The 14,009-nt window shown below is 35.9% G+C and overlaps 1 protein-coding gene across 5 annotated transcripts in view; it reads right to left on the bottom strand.

Annotated features, from left to right (window-relative positions):
- ZC3H13 (zinc finger CCCH-type containing 13) overlaps positions 1 to 14,009 on the bottom strand; it is a 126,545-nt gene that overhangs the window by 89,801 nt on the left and 22,735 nt on the right. For 2 of the 5 annotated variants that reach the window (XM_036296833.1, XM_036296834.1), the window contains exons 5-7: positions 13,555 to 13,663; positions 8,563 to 8,702; positions 6,773 to 6,933 (exon numbers count right to left, since the gene is read on the bottom strand). The exons of 1 other annotated variant lie outside the window; for it this stretch is intronic. In XM_036296833.1, the coding sequence (XP_036152726.1) occupies positions 6,773 to 6,933; positions 8,563 to 8,702; positions 13,555 to 13,663 (410 nt within the window). Of the gene's footprint in view, positions 1 to 6,772; positions 6,934 to 8,562; positions 8,703 to 9,606; positions 9,792 to 13,554; positions 13,664 to 14,009 lie in introns of those variants that run through there. 2 more of the 5 variants (XM_036296835.1, XM_036296837.1) reach the window with 2 other exon arrangements.

The raw sequence follows: 14,009 nt of genomic DNA on the forward strand, positions 1-14,009 counted from the left end.
CATCTTTCATTTGTCACTTTAAGTAATTTTATCCAAGTACTCTGAGCATTTATATACCCCAAATTACCTGTCTTTATGTTATACTTGAACAGCAATTTGACTGAATGCAGCATTTTGGTGTCACTATTCTTTTCCCTCAGAACTCTATAAATACTTTCACAGTATCTTCTAGTGTTTAGTAACGTAGCTAAAAAGTCCAAAGAGAGTGTTTTTTTGTTTTTTTTCTATTAAGTTTACTTGGTTTTTCTGCTGGGATACATATATTATTCCTTAGACATTAAAAATTTCCCCAAAATGCCCTGGCTGGTGTGGCTAAGCTGGTTGGAGCAACATCCCATACGCCTAAAGGTGGTGGGTATGATTCCAGGTCAGGGCACATACCCATGTTGTGGGTTCAATCCCTGGTTGGGGAGTATGTGGGAGGCAACCAATTTATGTTTCTCACATCGATGTCTCTCTCTAAAAACAAAAAATATTTTTTTAAATTCTCAAGATAAATTGTTTTCTTTTTTCTTTTTTAAAAAGCTTTTTCCAGTACTCAGTGAGCTATTTTCAACTGAAACTTCGTCTTCAAATCAATTTCTTCTACTTTATTTAATCAGTTTGCTATATGACTCAAGTATCTTTTTTTTTTATTATAATCTCCTGGAACTCTCTTCCATTTCTTATTTTTCTGTTATTTCCATCTCTCCTCTGCTTTCCTATAATCTAAATATGTCCTCAAATTTGGTAATTTTTCTTTTAAGCCACACTCATTCTCCTAATTCTAAACTTGGCAATCTCATGATTGCGCTACTTTCAGTTTAAAAATGGTTTTTCTTCCAAAATATATTTGTTCACAGATTTTTCATATTTTCATCAAATGCTCTTACATGTCAATGCAATATCCTCTCAAACTGTACTAAAATTATAAATAATTATTTAAATTTGTTCCCATTTACTGTAACGAGTGTTCAGTCTGGTACTGAGTTTTTAATTAGCCTTTTCTTTTCATACATCTGGCAAGTTTTCACTAGCTAGTCATTTCACTATCTAATGATTTTTATAAATGCGACCTGAGCCTGAATCCTAGAACTTACTTCCTGTGACCTTGAGTTCTCTAATCCAAAGATTCCTTAGCTATAAAGAGATAATGTACACTTGATTGCAGGCACATCCCCAGTGGGGAGTGTGCAGGAGGCAGCTGATCGATGTTTCTCTCTCATTGATGTTTCTAACTATCTCTCTCCCTTCCTCTCTGTAAAAAATCAATAAAATATATATTTTTTTAAAAAAGATAATATACAGTAACTTCCTCAAAATGTTGATAAAATTTTAAAAAGATAACATTATAAAAGCAATTGACTTCTGGTGACCATTCAGAAAATTTAGTTCTCTTACTCCTTTATCCCTAATTCTTATTATCATAGATAGGGCTAACCACCTAGCAAGTCAGAAATAACCAAATCTCTTTTTCAACTTTGTCTTCTGCCAAGAACCAGATGACTAAAATATTTTATGTATTTAACAGATCAGTGATGTCTGCATTTCTATATATTTCCCCTTTAAAAAAAAAAAAAGTAGCCCGAACCGGTTTGGCTCAGTGGATAGAGCATCTGCCTGCGGACTCAAGGGTCCTGGGCTTGGTTCCGGTCAAGGGCATGTACCTTGGTTGCAGGCACATCCCCAGTGGGGAGTGTGCAGGAGGTGGCTGATCGATGTTTCTCTCTCATTGATATTTCTAGCTTTCTATCCCTCTCCCTTCCGCTCTGTAAAAAATCAATAAAATACATTAAAAAAATATTTTGAAGATAAAATACAGGAATTCTTATCACAAACTGTATTTTAACATTACTAAACTTCCGTCCTGGGCACAATGTTTAATCACACTGTACAGACTTTTTTGAAATCAGGTATGGCTATATGACCAACTTCTGGCCAAAAGAATGTAAGCGGAAGTGATGTATACTATTTCCTAACCTAACTAATGAAAGAATCTCATGCTCCAGTCAGTAGGAAACTATATAGTTAAATAAATGTAATAATCCAATTAATTTTTTTCTTTACATATTCCATTTTTTGGTGTCCTCAAAAACCTAACAAAGTGGAGTCACAATCAGAAAGAGCCTAGGTTACTGAATCTCCATGCATAGGAGAGCCACCTGTTAATCAGAAATACCCACTTTTACTTCACTTGAATGAGAAATAAACTTGTGTGTTAAACTCACATTTTGAGATTAAATTATTATAACAACAACTAGGCCTTGGCTGGTGTTTGTCGGTGGTTAGAACATTGGCTTGTGCACCGAAGGGTCTCAGGTTTGATTCCTCGTCAAGGGCACATAACTGGGTTGCAGGTCCGATCCCGGGCCCCAATTGGGGTGTGTACAGGAGGCAACCAACCTATGTGTCTCACATAGATGTTTCTCTCTCCATACCCCTCCTCTTCCCTTCCTTCCTCTCTCTCTCTAAAAAAAAGGACAAAAAAATCAAAATATCCTCGGGTGAGGATTAATAACAAAACACACACACAAACAAACACCTATTACAGCAACCAGGATTATGCCAATATACTCACTAAAGTACAGAATTTCTTCACATTACTATAAAAAGTGTATGTGGTTGGAAAATATGCTTATGTTATAGGTATAGGGTTTTCAAGTGCCTTCCAATTGAATGGGCTAAATTGGTTTTGAATGTTTTGAAGTAAAGAAGATCTTTCAACATTTTAAAAGTCAATTGATTATTCTTTAGTGGCACAGAGCCCACTTCCTATTTGTGGCACACAGCTCAATTAAATACTTCTATCATTTTTAGATCCTTTTTCTCTCTCTCTCATTCCAAAACTACTCCTTTTAAAGAGCATTTGACATACTTCATATATCTTTGTACAAAGAGCTATAAAAAAAATTTACTTAATAAAAACTAAGAAAAAAATGTAGATCAAGCATGTCAAACTCAAAGGCTAGCACAGGCCAAATAAACAAGGTTTAAGTTTATGTGGGCCGCAAAAACCCCAAAGCTTCAATTTTCACAGAAAGAATAGGTTTATTTTAATAGAGATACGGTGAATACAAAGGGCTGAAATTAATGAGTAATCATTAACATAAAATAATAGAACATTTTAATAAAAATTAATAATTTTCTTGAACATTAACTTACCAGACACTAAATAACTAAGTGCACAAATTAATAAGTGTAACGGAAATAAACCTATTTTTTTTGTTCTCTGAAAGTGAAATATTTTCTGTTGTGCACACCAAATGTCAGTCCAAGATTAATGATGTGGCAATCGGCTGCTAAAATATTTGCTGCTATATTAGTGGAGAGAAATGGTAGGCCTGCGTGTAAGGGAAATCCAACATGATTATAGTACTCAGTCATTAGCCCTAACCGGTTTGGCTCAGTGGATAGAGCATCGGCCTGTGGACTAAAAGGTCCCAGGTTTGATACCGGTCAAGGGCATATACCTTGGTTGTGGGCACATTCCCAGTAGGAGGTGTGCAGGAGGCAGCTGATCAATGTTTCTCTCTCATCGATGTTTCTAACTATCTCTCACCTTCCTCTCTGTAAAAAATCAATAAAATATATTTTAAAAAAATAATCAGTCATTAGCGAACATTGTAGTTCATTATTAATAATTATGTATAACAGGGTATTGTAAAAATTAAGTTATTAAATTTTTATTAAAACGTTTCTTACATACCATTATTATGGCTGGGCCGCAAAAATATTCATTGTGAGCCACATGTGGCCCACGGGCTGTGAGTTTGACATGCTTGATGTAGATAAACAGATAAAGCATTTGCTGATTCTAAGCCACTCTATATCTCACATATCAACATAAAGTTTACTATCAGGCTATATCTCACAATGAAAGTAAAGAAGCCCTAACCGGTTTGGCTCAGTGGATAGAGTGTCGGCCTTTGGACTGAAGGGTTCCGGGTTCAATTCCAGTCAATTGGTTGCAGGCACATCCCTAGTAGGGGTGTGCAGGAGGCAGCTGATCGATGTTTCTCTCACCAATGTTTCTAACTCTCTATCCCTCTCCCTTCCTCTCTGTAAAAAATCAATAAAACATATTTAAAAAATAAAAAAAGAAAGTAAAAGAAAGCTGCCAGCCCTGACTGGTTTGGCTCAGTGGATAGAGCGTCGGCTTGCAGACTGAAAGGTCCCAGGTTCGATTCCAGTCAAGGACATGTACCTTGGTTTCGGGCACATCCCCAGTAGGAGGGTGTGCAGGAGGCAGCTGATCGATGTTTCTCTCTCATCGATGTTTCTAACTCTCTATTCCTCTCCCTTCCTCTCTGTAAAAAATCAATAAAATATATTAAAAAAAAAAGAAAAAAGAAAAGAAAGCTACCAGCTCTCGAGGAGAATGGTCAGTTTTAATTTGTAATTATCTCTGCCTCCCCAATTTGATAACCATGTAAAACTAAGACCCAGGAGTTTGTTTACCAGATTGTCACCTCAGTTGACTTATTGGCATTGGTTGCAACATTCCACTGAATTTTAACTGAAATTCTAATCCTTACTTGATGCTTAATAAGTCTTCAAACAGTTTATAGTATGATCAAGAAGTTAAACTGAAAGTTGAGCTGACACACTCTAGGTAAGGTAAACTGCATAGCTAAAGAAATGGTATGTGCAATGCAATGTTTTCTTTGAACCTATAATGTACTGCTTTCCAGATCCTTCTGCTTCTATTATTAAATTAATGGTGCATCTTAGAGTCAATACCATTGTAGAATACAGGAAATATCATAGTTAAATCAATGAGTAATTACTCATACTTAAATATTCATCACAAGATAAGTGAGCTACTAAAAAGCAATAAGAGAAGACTACATGAAAAAGAATAGGATAAAACTAACCGCTCATCTAAATAGTTATGATTTCTATGAATAGATTAAATTTCAAAGATTCTATTTTCTCGCATCAAAGATTTTATAAATAGAAAAAAATAAGAAAATAAAAAGAATATTTCTGGTATGCTGTTTTTTTTTGGGGGGGGGGGGGAAATGAATGGAATTGAGAAAAAGTTAATAATTGGTTAGCCAAGTGGATATACAGCAAGTAGGGGTAAATCACATCACTCTATGTTTAACCCCTTCCATATCCTTTGCCATATTTTCTCAATCCCAGGAGCAAAGGAAAGGATCAAGTCAACTCTACAAAGTGCCTTATTAAAATGCAAAACTCTATGCAAACTAGGTGCTTTGAGAAGCTAGAACAATGAACCATCAAGATACCAATCTAGCCTGGCCAGTGTTGCTCAGTGGTTGAGCACTGACCATGAACCTGGAGGTCAGGGCACATGCCTGAGTTGCAGGCTGTCTCCAGTAGGGGGCATACAGGGGGCAGCCAATCAATGTTTCTCTTTCACACTGATGTTTCTCCCTCTCCCTCCCTCTCTCTCCAAAATCAATAAAAATATATTAAAAAAAAAAATCCCAATCTACAAGGAGCTTAAATTTAATAGAAGTTGTAAAACATGTATGCCACAGCTACAATATAATACAAACAATAATTAATATTAAGAGGGGGATATAAGTAAAATTTGATAAACAAAAAGGAAATACAAATTATGTTCAGTAAGGAAAAATGGGAAAACTTAGCAGAAAGATAAAAATTGGGTTAGACATGGAAGGATTAAAGATGGAAGACTGTAGATAGATGTTTGGATAAAAATATGGCAATACTGAAAGATCAAAGTAAAATGTTATTTTAAAAAACCTGAATTTCACTAAAGAGAATGGAAACCACTGAGTTTTTCAATGGTATAATAAACTAATTGGAATTGTTCTCAAGATTTCTCTTACAACATTTGTAAAATAAATGGGTTGGGGTATCTGATTCTTTATATGTGTGGGGAATAGACACTAGATAAAGTTGATATAATTAGAAAGATATAATAATCTAGGCAAAAAGTAACTAGAATCTAAAATAGGGTTAGAGCCTCTAAAAACTAAAAGGAAGGAGTAAAATATGAGTTTCATTATGGGTTAGAGAGGGTTTCCAACTGGTCAAAAGTTGGGAAGAGATTTTTATTTAGTGTTTTCCTTAAACAAAATCAGTGTATGTACTTTAATTAAAATTTAAATAGTACAGCATGTCTTATGCCTTATTCTCAGTCCTGAAATGTAATAATATTCAATCATTTCTTTTTTTATTTCTTCAACTGGCTACTACAATAAAACTAATAATTCCTGCTACATATATACTGTAAAGAATTTAATCTCTTGATCATGTACCCAAGAAGACAAAAATTAAGTTCATTATGTATCATTTCTAATAGCTAAAATCTAGAAACAACTTAAATGTTCAACAAGGTAGATTAATATATAGTATAAATACTAAAAAAACCTAAAGCTACCTATGTCAATACATATAAATGTAAAAAAAATGTTAAGTGAAAAAGTTATGTATCTGTATTAACATTAAACTGATGAAAATACTATATATTGCAAAATAATACATACAATGAAAGTACAAAGACATACACAAGTATCATAAAAACAAAATTCAAGAGAGGAAAAACAGGAAATGTGTCTGTTATGTTTCATTTCTTAAAAATTAAAAGTTCTGAAGCATATGTAGATGTGACAGACATTTGTTTTATTGTTCTCTATTAACTTTTTTGAATTGAAACATTTTACACTTGCTTAAAACAAAAAAGCTTATATTAAATACTGAACTTTTGTAAAAGTACCCTTCTGTAATCTACTAATTCCTTACAGTATAATTTCAGAAAAAGCTATTTCTTTCCAGCACTATTTATCACCCTACTAACCTTTGTGGGTCCAACAAGGGAGAGGAAACTGCAGTTGTCTTCCTGTCCTTCTTGCTAGTTGAAGATGATGACTTAGGGCTTGATTTTCGCTTTGGAGATTTGCTAGACTTTCTTAGAGAAGGTGATGGAGATAACTTTGATCTAACCACTTCTGGTGAAACCTTTCAAAAAATTCAGTAAGTCAATTCAGAAACTCCTCCAGTCATGGTAATAATAATAATCAGGCAGTAAAGCAGGGATTTTTAAACCATGCCAAAATTTAGATGAAATATTAAGTGTTATTATAATAGCCATGTATTGATAGTAGTCAGACTCATGAAACTGTGCTTTTATTTTTATTTTTTTAGATCATTTTTTTCTTTATCGATTAAGGTATTACAAATGTGTCCTTGTCCCCACACCCCCCCAGTCCTGCCCTCACCCTCAACCCCTGATGTCTGCGTCCATTACTTATGCTTATATGCATGCATACAAGTCCTTTGGTTGATCTCTTCCTCTTACCTCCACCCTCCCCTACCTTCCCTCTGAGGTTCGAGCATCTGATCGATGTTTCTCTGTCTCTAGATCTGTTTTTGTTCATCAGTTTATGTTGTTCATTATAATCCACAAATGAGAGCATGTGATATTAACACAAAATGCTAATTAACTCCCCTAAATAACACTAATACCAATAAAACAAAATGAAGTTATGAAATTTCAAAATCTCCTAAAAAAATCACAAATTATATTCAAATAAATACTCTCTCTCTATTCTTTAGTAATGAAGCAATTATTCTAGAAACTAGTGGCCTGGTGCATGAAATTTGTGCACATTAAAAAAAAGAATTAATTAGGGCAGTGGTTCTCAACCTGTGGGTCGCGACCCCTTTGGGGGTCAAACGACCCTTTCACAGGGGTTGCCTAAGACCATCAGAAAACACATATATAATTACATATTGTTTTTGTGATTAATCACTATGCTTTATGTTCAATTTATAACAATGAAAATACATCCTGCATATCAGATATTTACATTACGATTCATAACAGTAGCAACATTACAGTTATGAAGTAGCAACGAAAATAATTTTATGGTTGGGGGTCACCACAACATGAGGAACTGTATTAAAGGGTCGTGGCATTAGGAAGGTTGAGAACCAATGAATTAGAGGAAATATTTTAATATTGCTATTTGCCCTTTCTCTATAATAGAAGTGTCAGAGATAAAAGAAAATTAGTAAAATGTATATGAAAATCTCCCTCTGACCCCAGGAAACAGAGCCAAGTCCCTGCCCACCAGCGTGCACCTGGAAATCACGCAAATCCCAGACCCGGCTGGCCCCACCCCCGTCAAGCCCCACAGGGCAGGGGGCGCAGCCTCAGGTCCCCCGGCCTGGTGCCAGGCGCGGCCTCAGGTGACCCGGTACTACCTCAGGTCCACACGAGGACCATTTATATATTAGCTCTTTATTATATAGGATAGCATGGGCCTAAACAACAGATATATATATATATATATATATATATATATATATATATATATATATATATTCAAATCCTATTTTACATTAGCTGGTGACTCTGGGCAACAGAACTTCAGTTTTGTTCACATGTTTATTATCTATTTATCTAATAGAGTGATGTGAGGATTAAATGATTAACACATATGAAGTGACTGATATAGAGCAAGTTGACCAATATGTGTATCAATAGCCCAATACAATTTAAGATGTGCCAAGAGCTAATGAGTTCTCTGATCAATATCCATGTTGATGTTAATCGACTAACATATATTTCAATAAATAGCATACCTCCTTTTTAATAATAATTTCTTCTCTCTTCTCCATGTTTTCTTGTTCTAGCTTCATTAATTCCCTCTGTATCTTCTGACGCTTCATTTCCAATGACAACTCATGAACATAATCATAATTAATATCTCCATTGTCAGAATCTTTAAACAAAAAATCTCATTACTTTCAGAAACTATAATAATCTCTATAAAAAACTAGAGAATCTTTTCAAATAATTTTTAAACAAAATAGTAGAGCCTTTATTAGATTAACATACTTTTAAAAGATAAAAGAAATATACACGTCTCAAATTAGCCACCAGGTGTATTAGTTCTGGGGCCTCTTGGGTAAGTTTCTGGTATAGGCCAAGGCCAGCTGCTCCCTATGATAACCTGGGGTTACCTGGTAGAACATACAAAACGATCTATAGTTGGCAGCTGCCTGTGCTGGGCCTGGAGACATGTGGGAGAGGCCATGATGCTAATTAAGGCTGGTGGCACCAGTACCAGGTGTGGGGCCAGAGACAAATGCACAGGATACCCTGAGGCCAGCTGCCACCTGACAGCTGCCCATAAGGCTCAGTCACTGAAAGAGCTGTGGGATATAAACAAGTTGGGTGAAGCAGAATCTCTGAAAGTCAGCAGAATGGGGGGAGTAGTGTTCACCTGGTTAATACAGATTCAGATTTTGTACCAGTGCCAACCCTTGGGCCACTCAGCAAGAGGGACAGGGCACAGTTGCTGCCTGCCTGGCACCTATGGACTTCCAAGAGTTTTTAAGAAAAGACTGTAGCTGACTACCTGATCAAGTCTGGCTGCCCACTGTAGGGAGCAGCTCTAGGGTCAAGCCTCCGGCTGACCTGTGGCAGGGCCACAAACAAGTCCCAACCTGGAGGGCAGAGCTCTCCGAGCATAATTGAGCCTGACCTTGTAGCCCTCCCTAATTCCTTCCTAAGTAGCTAATGGGTTGTGGGAGGTGCAGCAAGTGTTCCCAAAACAAGAACATTTGTATACATGTTAATCTACCCTTGTTTTAATCAGACTATAAAATAAAGCATCGGCTTACAGGCTGGGTCTTTTGTGTCCTCATCCAGGCACGGGAGATCCACCGAGCCCCAGCTGTATTCTCTTGTCTGTCTTTTCTTCATTCCTTCACCGCCCCTCCTCAGGTTCACCCTTGGCCGTGCTGGTGCGGCACAGCCCACTCTAAAATAGAGTCTCTGGTGGTGCACGTACGGGATCCCTCTGCAACTGAGATATCCCTCCCAATTCTAAATCACCTCTGGGTGTGGGGCCAACCCGTTTTGCATCTCTGTCCCGTTACCAGTCTTGATATGGCTTCTTTATAACTTTATTTTATTTTTTAAAATATATTTTATTGATTTTTTACAGAGAGGAAGGGAGAGGGATAGAGAGTTAGAAACATCGATGAGAGAGAAACATCGATCAGCTGCCTCCTGCACACTCCCTAATGGGGATGTGCCCGCAACCAAGGTACATGCCCTTGACCGGAATCGAACCTGGGACCCTTCAGTCCGCAGACTGACGCTCTATCCACTGAGCCAAATTGGTAAGGGCTATAACTTTAGTTATAGGATCACTATTCAACTAGTCTTCAGATGGTTATCCAGACTGATTGTTCTATAATTTAGCTATAGTGCTGATGTGGTCATAAGAAAAGGCAAGCACAGAGTTTAGCTCTTCCGGCTTCTTGACTGAACATTAAAAAGATTTGGAAAAACATGTAAAACATGCCACCACCTCACAATTTTTATTTTTGTTTTGCAAAGCATAGTTATTTTCCATATAATTTTATGTTGGGTTTAGTACTGTTATTGTAAAATGAATTAATGAGTAAATATTTAAAAAATTTCTCAGATTCAATTTCTAATATGGGGTCCTTAAAAAGAGTACAAATTTTTAGACATATTAGTACAGACTAATTTCTTTTACATTTAGCTAAAGCTGCTATTCACTTTGAAAATGCAGAAGGTAAGTCTATAAAACCAGTTCAGTGTCACTATCTGGGGACAGGAGTGAATGTCTAAATCCATGATTCAATGTTTCTTCAAACAGATAATTGTAAATCATAGATATACACTATTTCTAAAACCTGCCAGTTTCAATCAAGAGAAAACATAGCCATGTGAATACCTGGTAAGTGAAACCACCATAAAAGACATTTACTCATCTTTTAAAATAACAATATATAAAAGATTCTTGTAATAAAGTCACTTTAGTATGTTTTTTTTTTTTAAGATGAGAAAGTCTAGAACAAAGCATTGGCAATCAACAGTTAAGGAAGAGACAGACTATAAGGAGTCTGTATAAAAACGAAGAGCCTGAACAGAAAGACAGAAAATCTGATGAGTGACAGATGGAAGCCAAGGGGAAAAGTACTTTAGGAAGACAGGTTCTTGAATGTGTTATGTGCTGCACAAAGGTTATAAAAGATGGAGACAAGAATGTCTCAACTTATTTAGCAAAGAGGGGGTTATTGGGGACCTTGAAAAACAATTGTAGTGAAGACATGGGTCAGAAGACGAATAAATATGTGATGAAAAAGTAGAGACAGTAAGGCATTGAACCCTTTCAAGAATTTACTTACAAAGTGGGAACAAACAGGGTGATGGCTAAAAGTATCATGGGGAGAGGAAAAAATGTGATAAGATGCATGTTAAAAGATATAAAAGAGAATGTATCCTATATAATAAAAGCCTAATATGCAAATCAACTGAACAGCGGAACTGACCGGTCGCTATGACGCGTACTGACCACCAGGGGGCAGACACTCAACGCAGGAGCTGCCCCCAGCCCGCAGGCCCCAGGCCAGTGGGGGGCCCCCCTATTGCCCTGCCGGTTGCCCCGAAGATTAGCCCTGATCACCAGCCAGGCCTAGGGACCCTACCCATGCACAATTTCTGTGCATCAGGATTCTAGTATTAAATAAACAGGATTGTAAAGGTGGGAGGAATTTGGATCCAGAACACAGGGTAATATAACCTTATACAGCAGGGGGGAGGCCTCTTCCACAGAACAAAAGGGAAATAAAAAGTGAGGGTGTACATAAAAAACTAGTTTGTAAGTGATTATTGGCAGGAAGTTGAGGGAGCTTGTGGATGAAGGGTTCTATCACCTCTGTGTAGTAAAGAGCAAGCAGGACAAATAAAGGGATTAGAAATTTAAGGAGAGGTTTTTGAAATAGGTATGAAAACATGGAGAAAATGACAGGTGTTTCTAAACATTTAAATTTTCAATAAAATGCATCCATTATTATAATAGAGAAATTTTTACTTTTAAAGATAGGAGGTTCCCAGGAAATTTCAGAAAAATTTTAATCCAAAAGCAATTAAAATAAAAAGAAAAGAATGTTGGCTATGTTAAGAGTCAATTCCTTACTATTCCAGAAAAGTTAGTTATCCAATTTTTGAAGAGTCAAGGTTTCTAGTATTTTATTTCAATATATTAACTAATTGATCCAACCACAATGGAACATTACAGCTGCCTTTACAACTACAGGGTGTCCCCTCAAAATGTATTCACACATTTTGAATAATTACAAAGGGAGTGCTTATTAAAATACATTTCATTTTCAAAATTGAGCTATCAGCTGTTAAAGGGTGTATACATTTTGGGGGGACACCCTGTATAAGCGGTATTAGATTGGCTTATGAAATCGCAATGAACTAATCATAAGAAAGTTTCCTATTTGTTCTCAGAAGCACTCTTCAACAGACAATGCTGTTCAAAGATGGAATAAATTCCCTTAAAAAGTATGATGGTCAAATTACTGGAGAGGCATTTAGGGTACAATTCAAGTATCAGACTATGTAAGTTTTGAGATTGTTCTTAATAATAGGAGTAAATATTTGAAGCTTGCAGGCTCTTGACTTTCAACAAGGATTCAACTCACCTATAGTAGCTCAAAAACAGCACCAGAAAAATATGTAAACAAATGGATATGGCTGTGTTCCAACAAAGCTTTTTTTGTAAAGAAGTGCCTGGTCCACAACCTTTAATTTTATAACCCCTGGTCTAAGTTTTCAGCTTACTGCTGAGAAGTTGCTTAAGTTCTTTTTTTTTTTTAATATATATTTTATTGATTTTTTACAGAGAGGAAGGGAGAGAGATAGAGAGTTAGAAACATCGATGAGAGAGAATCATCGATCAGCTGCCTCCTGCACATCTCCTATTGGGGATATGCCCGCAACCCAGGTACATGCCCTTGACCGGAATCGAACCCGGGACCTCTCAGTCCGCAGGCCGACGCTCTATCCACTGAGCCAAACCGGTTTCGGCAGGTTCTTAAACTCTTTAGTTATGTTACGTATAAGAAATAGCAAAGCTATTGAATTAGTGAGATAATTATATAAATTATATTAAAATGCCTAGCACACCCAACACATTCAACAAATGAGTTCCCATTCTCTATATTTGGTAATGTGCGGCTATAGTGCTCACCTTGAAGAAGATCATAAAAGTGAACATTTGTGGTGTGGAAAATAAATCCTTATTTGTTAAGACAATGACCCAAAGATGATTTTGCTAATTTTTCATGAAAAAATCCCAGGTCTTAATTATTATTGGATTTAAATCTCTTTTGAAAAATGAAAGTCAATAATACCTTTTAAATAATTTCCCCAGGTCTTTAAAATTTTGTAATCTTTTAATATTTTATGAAAAACAACAAACATAAATTTAGATTTAATTTTTTAAAACTGATGTTGAGGAACTGAAAAATCTACAAATGCAAAAAAATTCCAAAGAATTGTGATGGTGCATAATAAAATTCTAGGAAGAAAAAAAGGATAGTGAAGTTGAAAAATGCAGTGTAAACAGCTTTTTCTGCCTTTGTTCTGCTACTATATGCCATTTTCTACTGACAGGGAGATCACAGTTGAAAAGTGTTTTGAACCTACTCATCTATGATGGGCACAGCTGAAGCCCATAAAAAGTGTCCGCAAAGTGAATAATCAATAAATTGACTACATAAACAAAGATTTTTGAAACTTACCATCTCTATTAGTCTCCCACTCTACATTTTCTTCTTCACTTTCTGGAGTTCTCTCCTTGGTGATTTTTATGTCTTCCTTTTCTCTATGTCTCCCCCTTGAAGATTCTTTCTAAAAAGTACATAAATACATAGAAATTACTGTTATTTTTTAAAAAACTGAATGAGATAGTTATTATAATACAAAATATTTCTAACTTCATCTTTGTTTTAACAAAGAATCAGTTTTGCAAATAATCACTTATCCACTAAGGAGAGGATGTGACAAGTTCTAATGTAGCACTGCAATGAAAAGACATTATAGAATACCTATTTCACTGAAGAATAGCGATGTAGTACATATAAGGAGTAACTAAGATTTTAAAATATACAGAGAAAATCTGTTATTTTAAACTTTGATAGTGTGCTACATACTTTTACTGTGTGAAATTCACAGGGTAAAAGACAGTTTAAAATAG

Source organism: Myotis myotis, unplaced genomic scaffold (genome assembly GCF_014108235.1).
Source record: "Myotis myotis isolate mMyoMyo1 unplaced genomic scaffold, mMyoMyo1.p scaffold_m19_p_3, whole genome shotgun sequence".
NCBI classification, from domain to species: Eukaryota; Metazoa; Chordata; class Mammalia; order Chiroptera; family Vespertilionidae; genus Myotis; species Myotis myotis.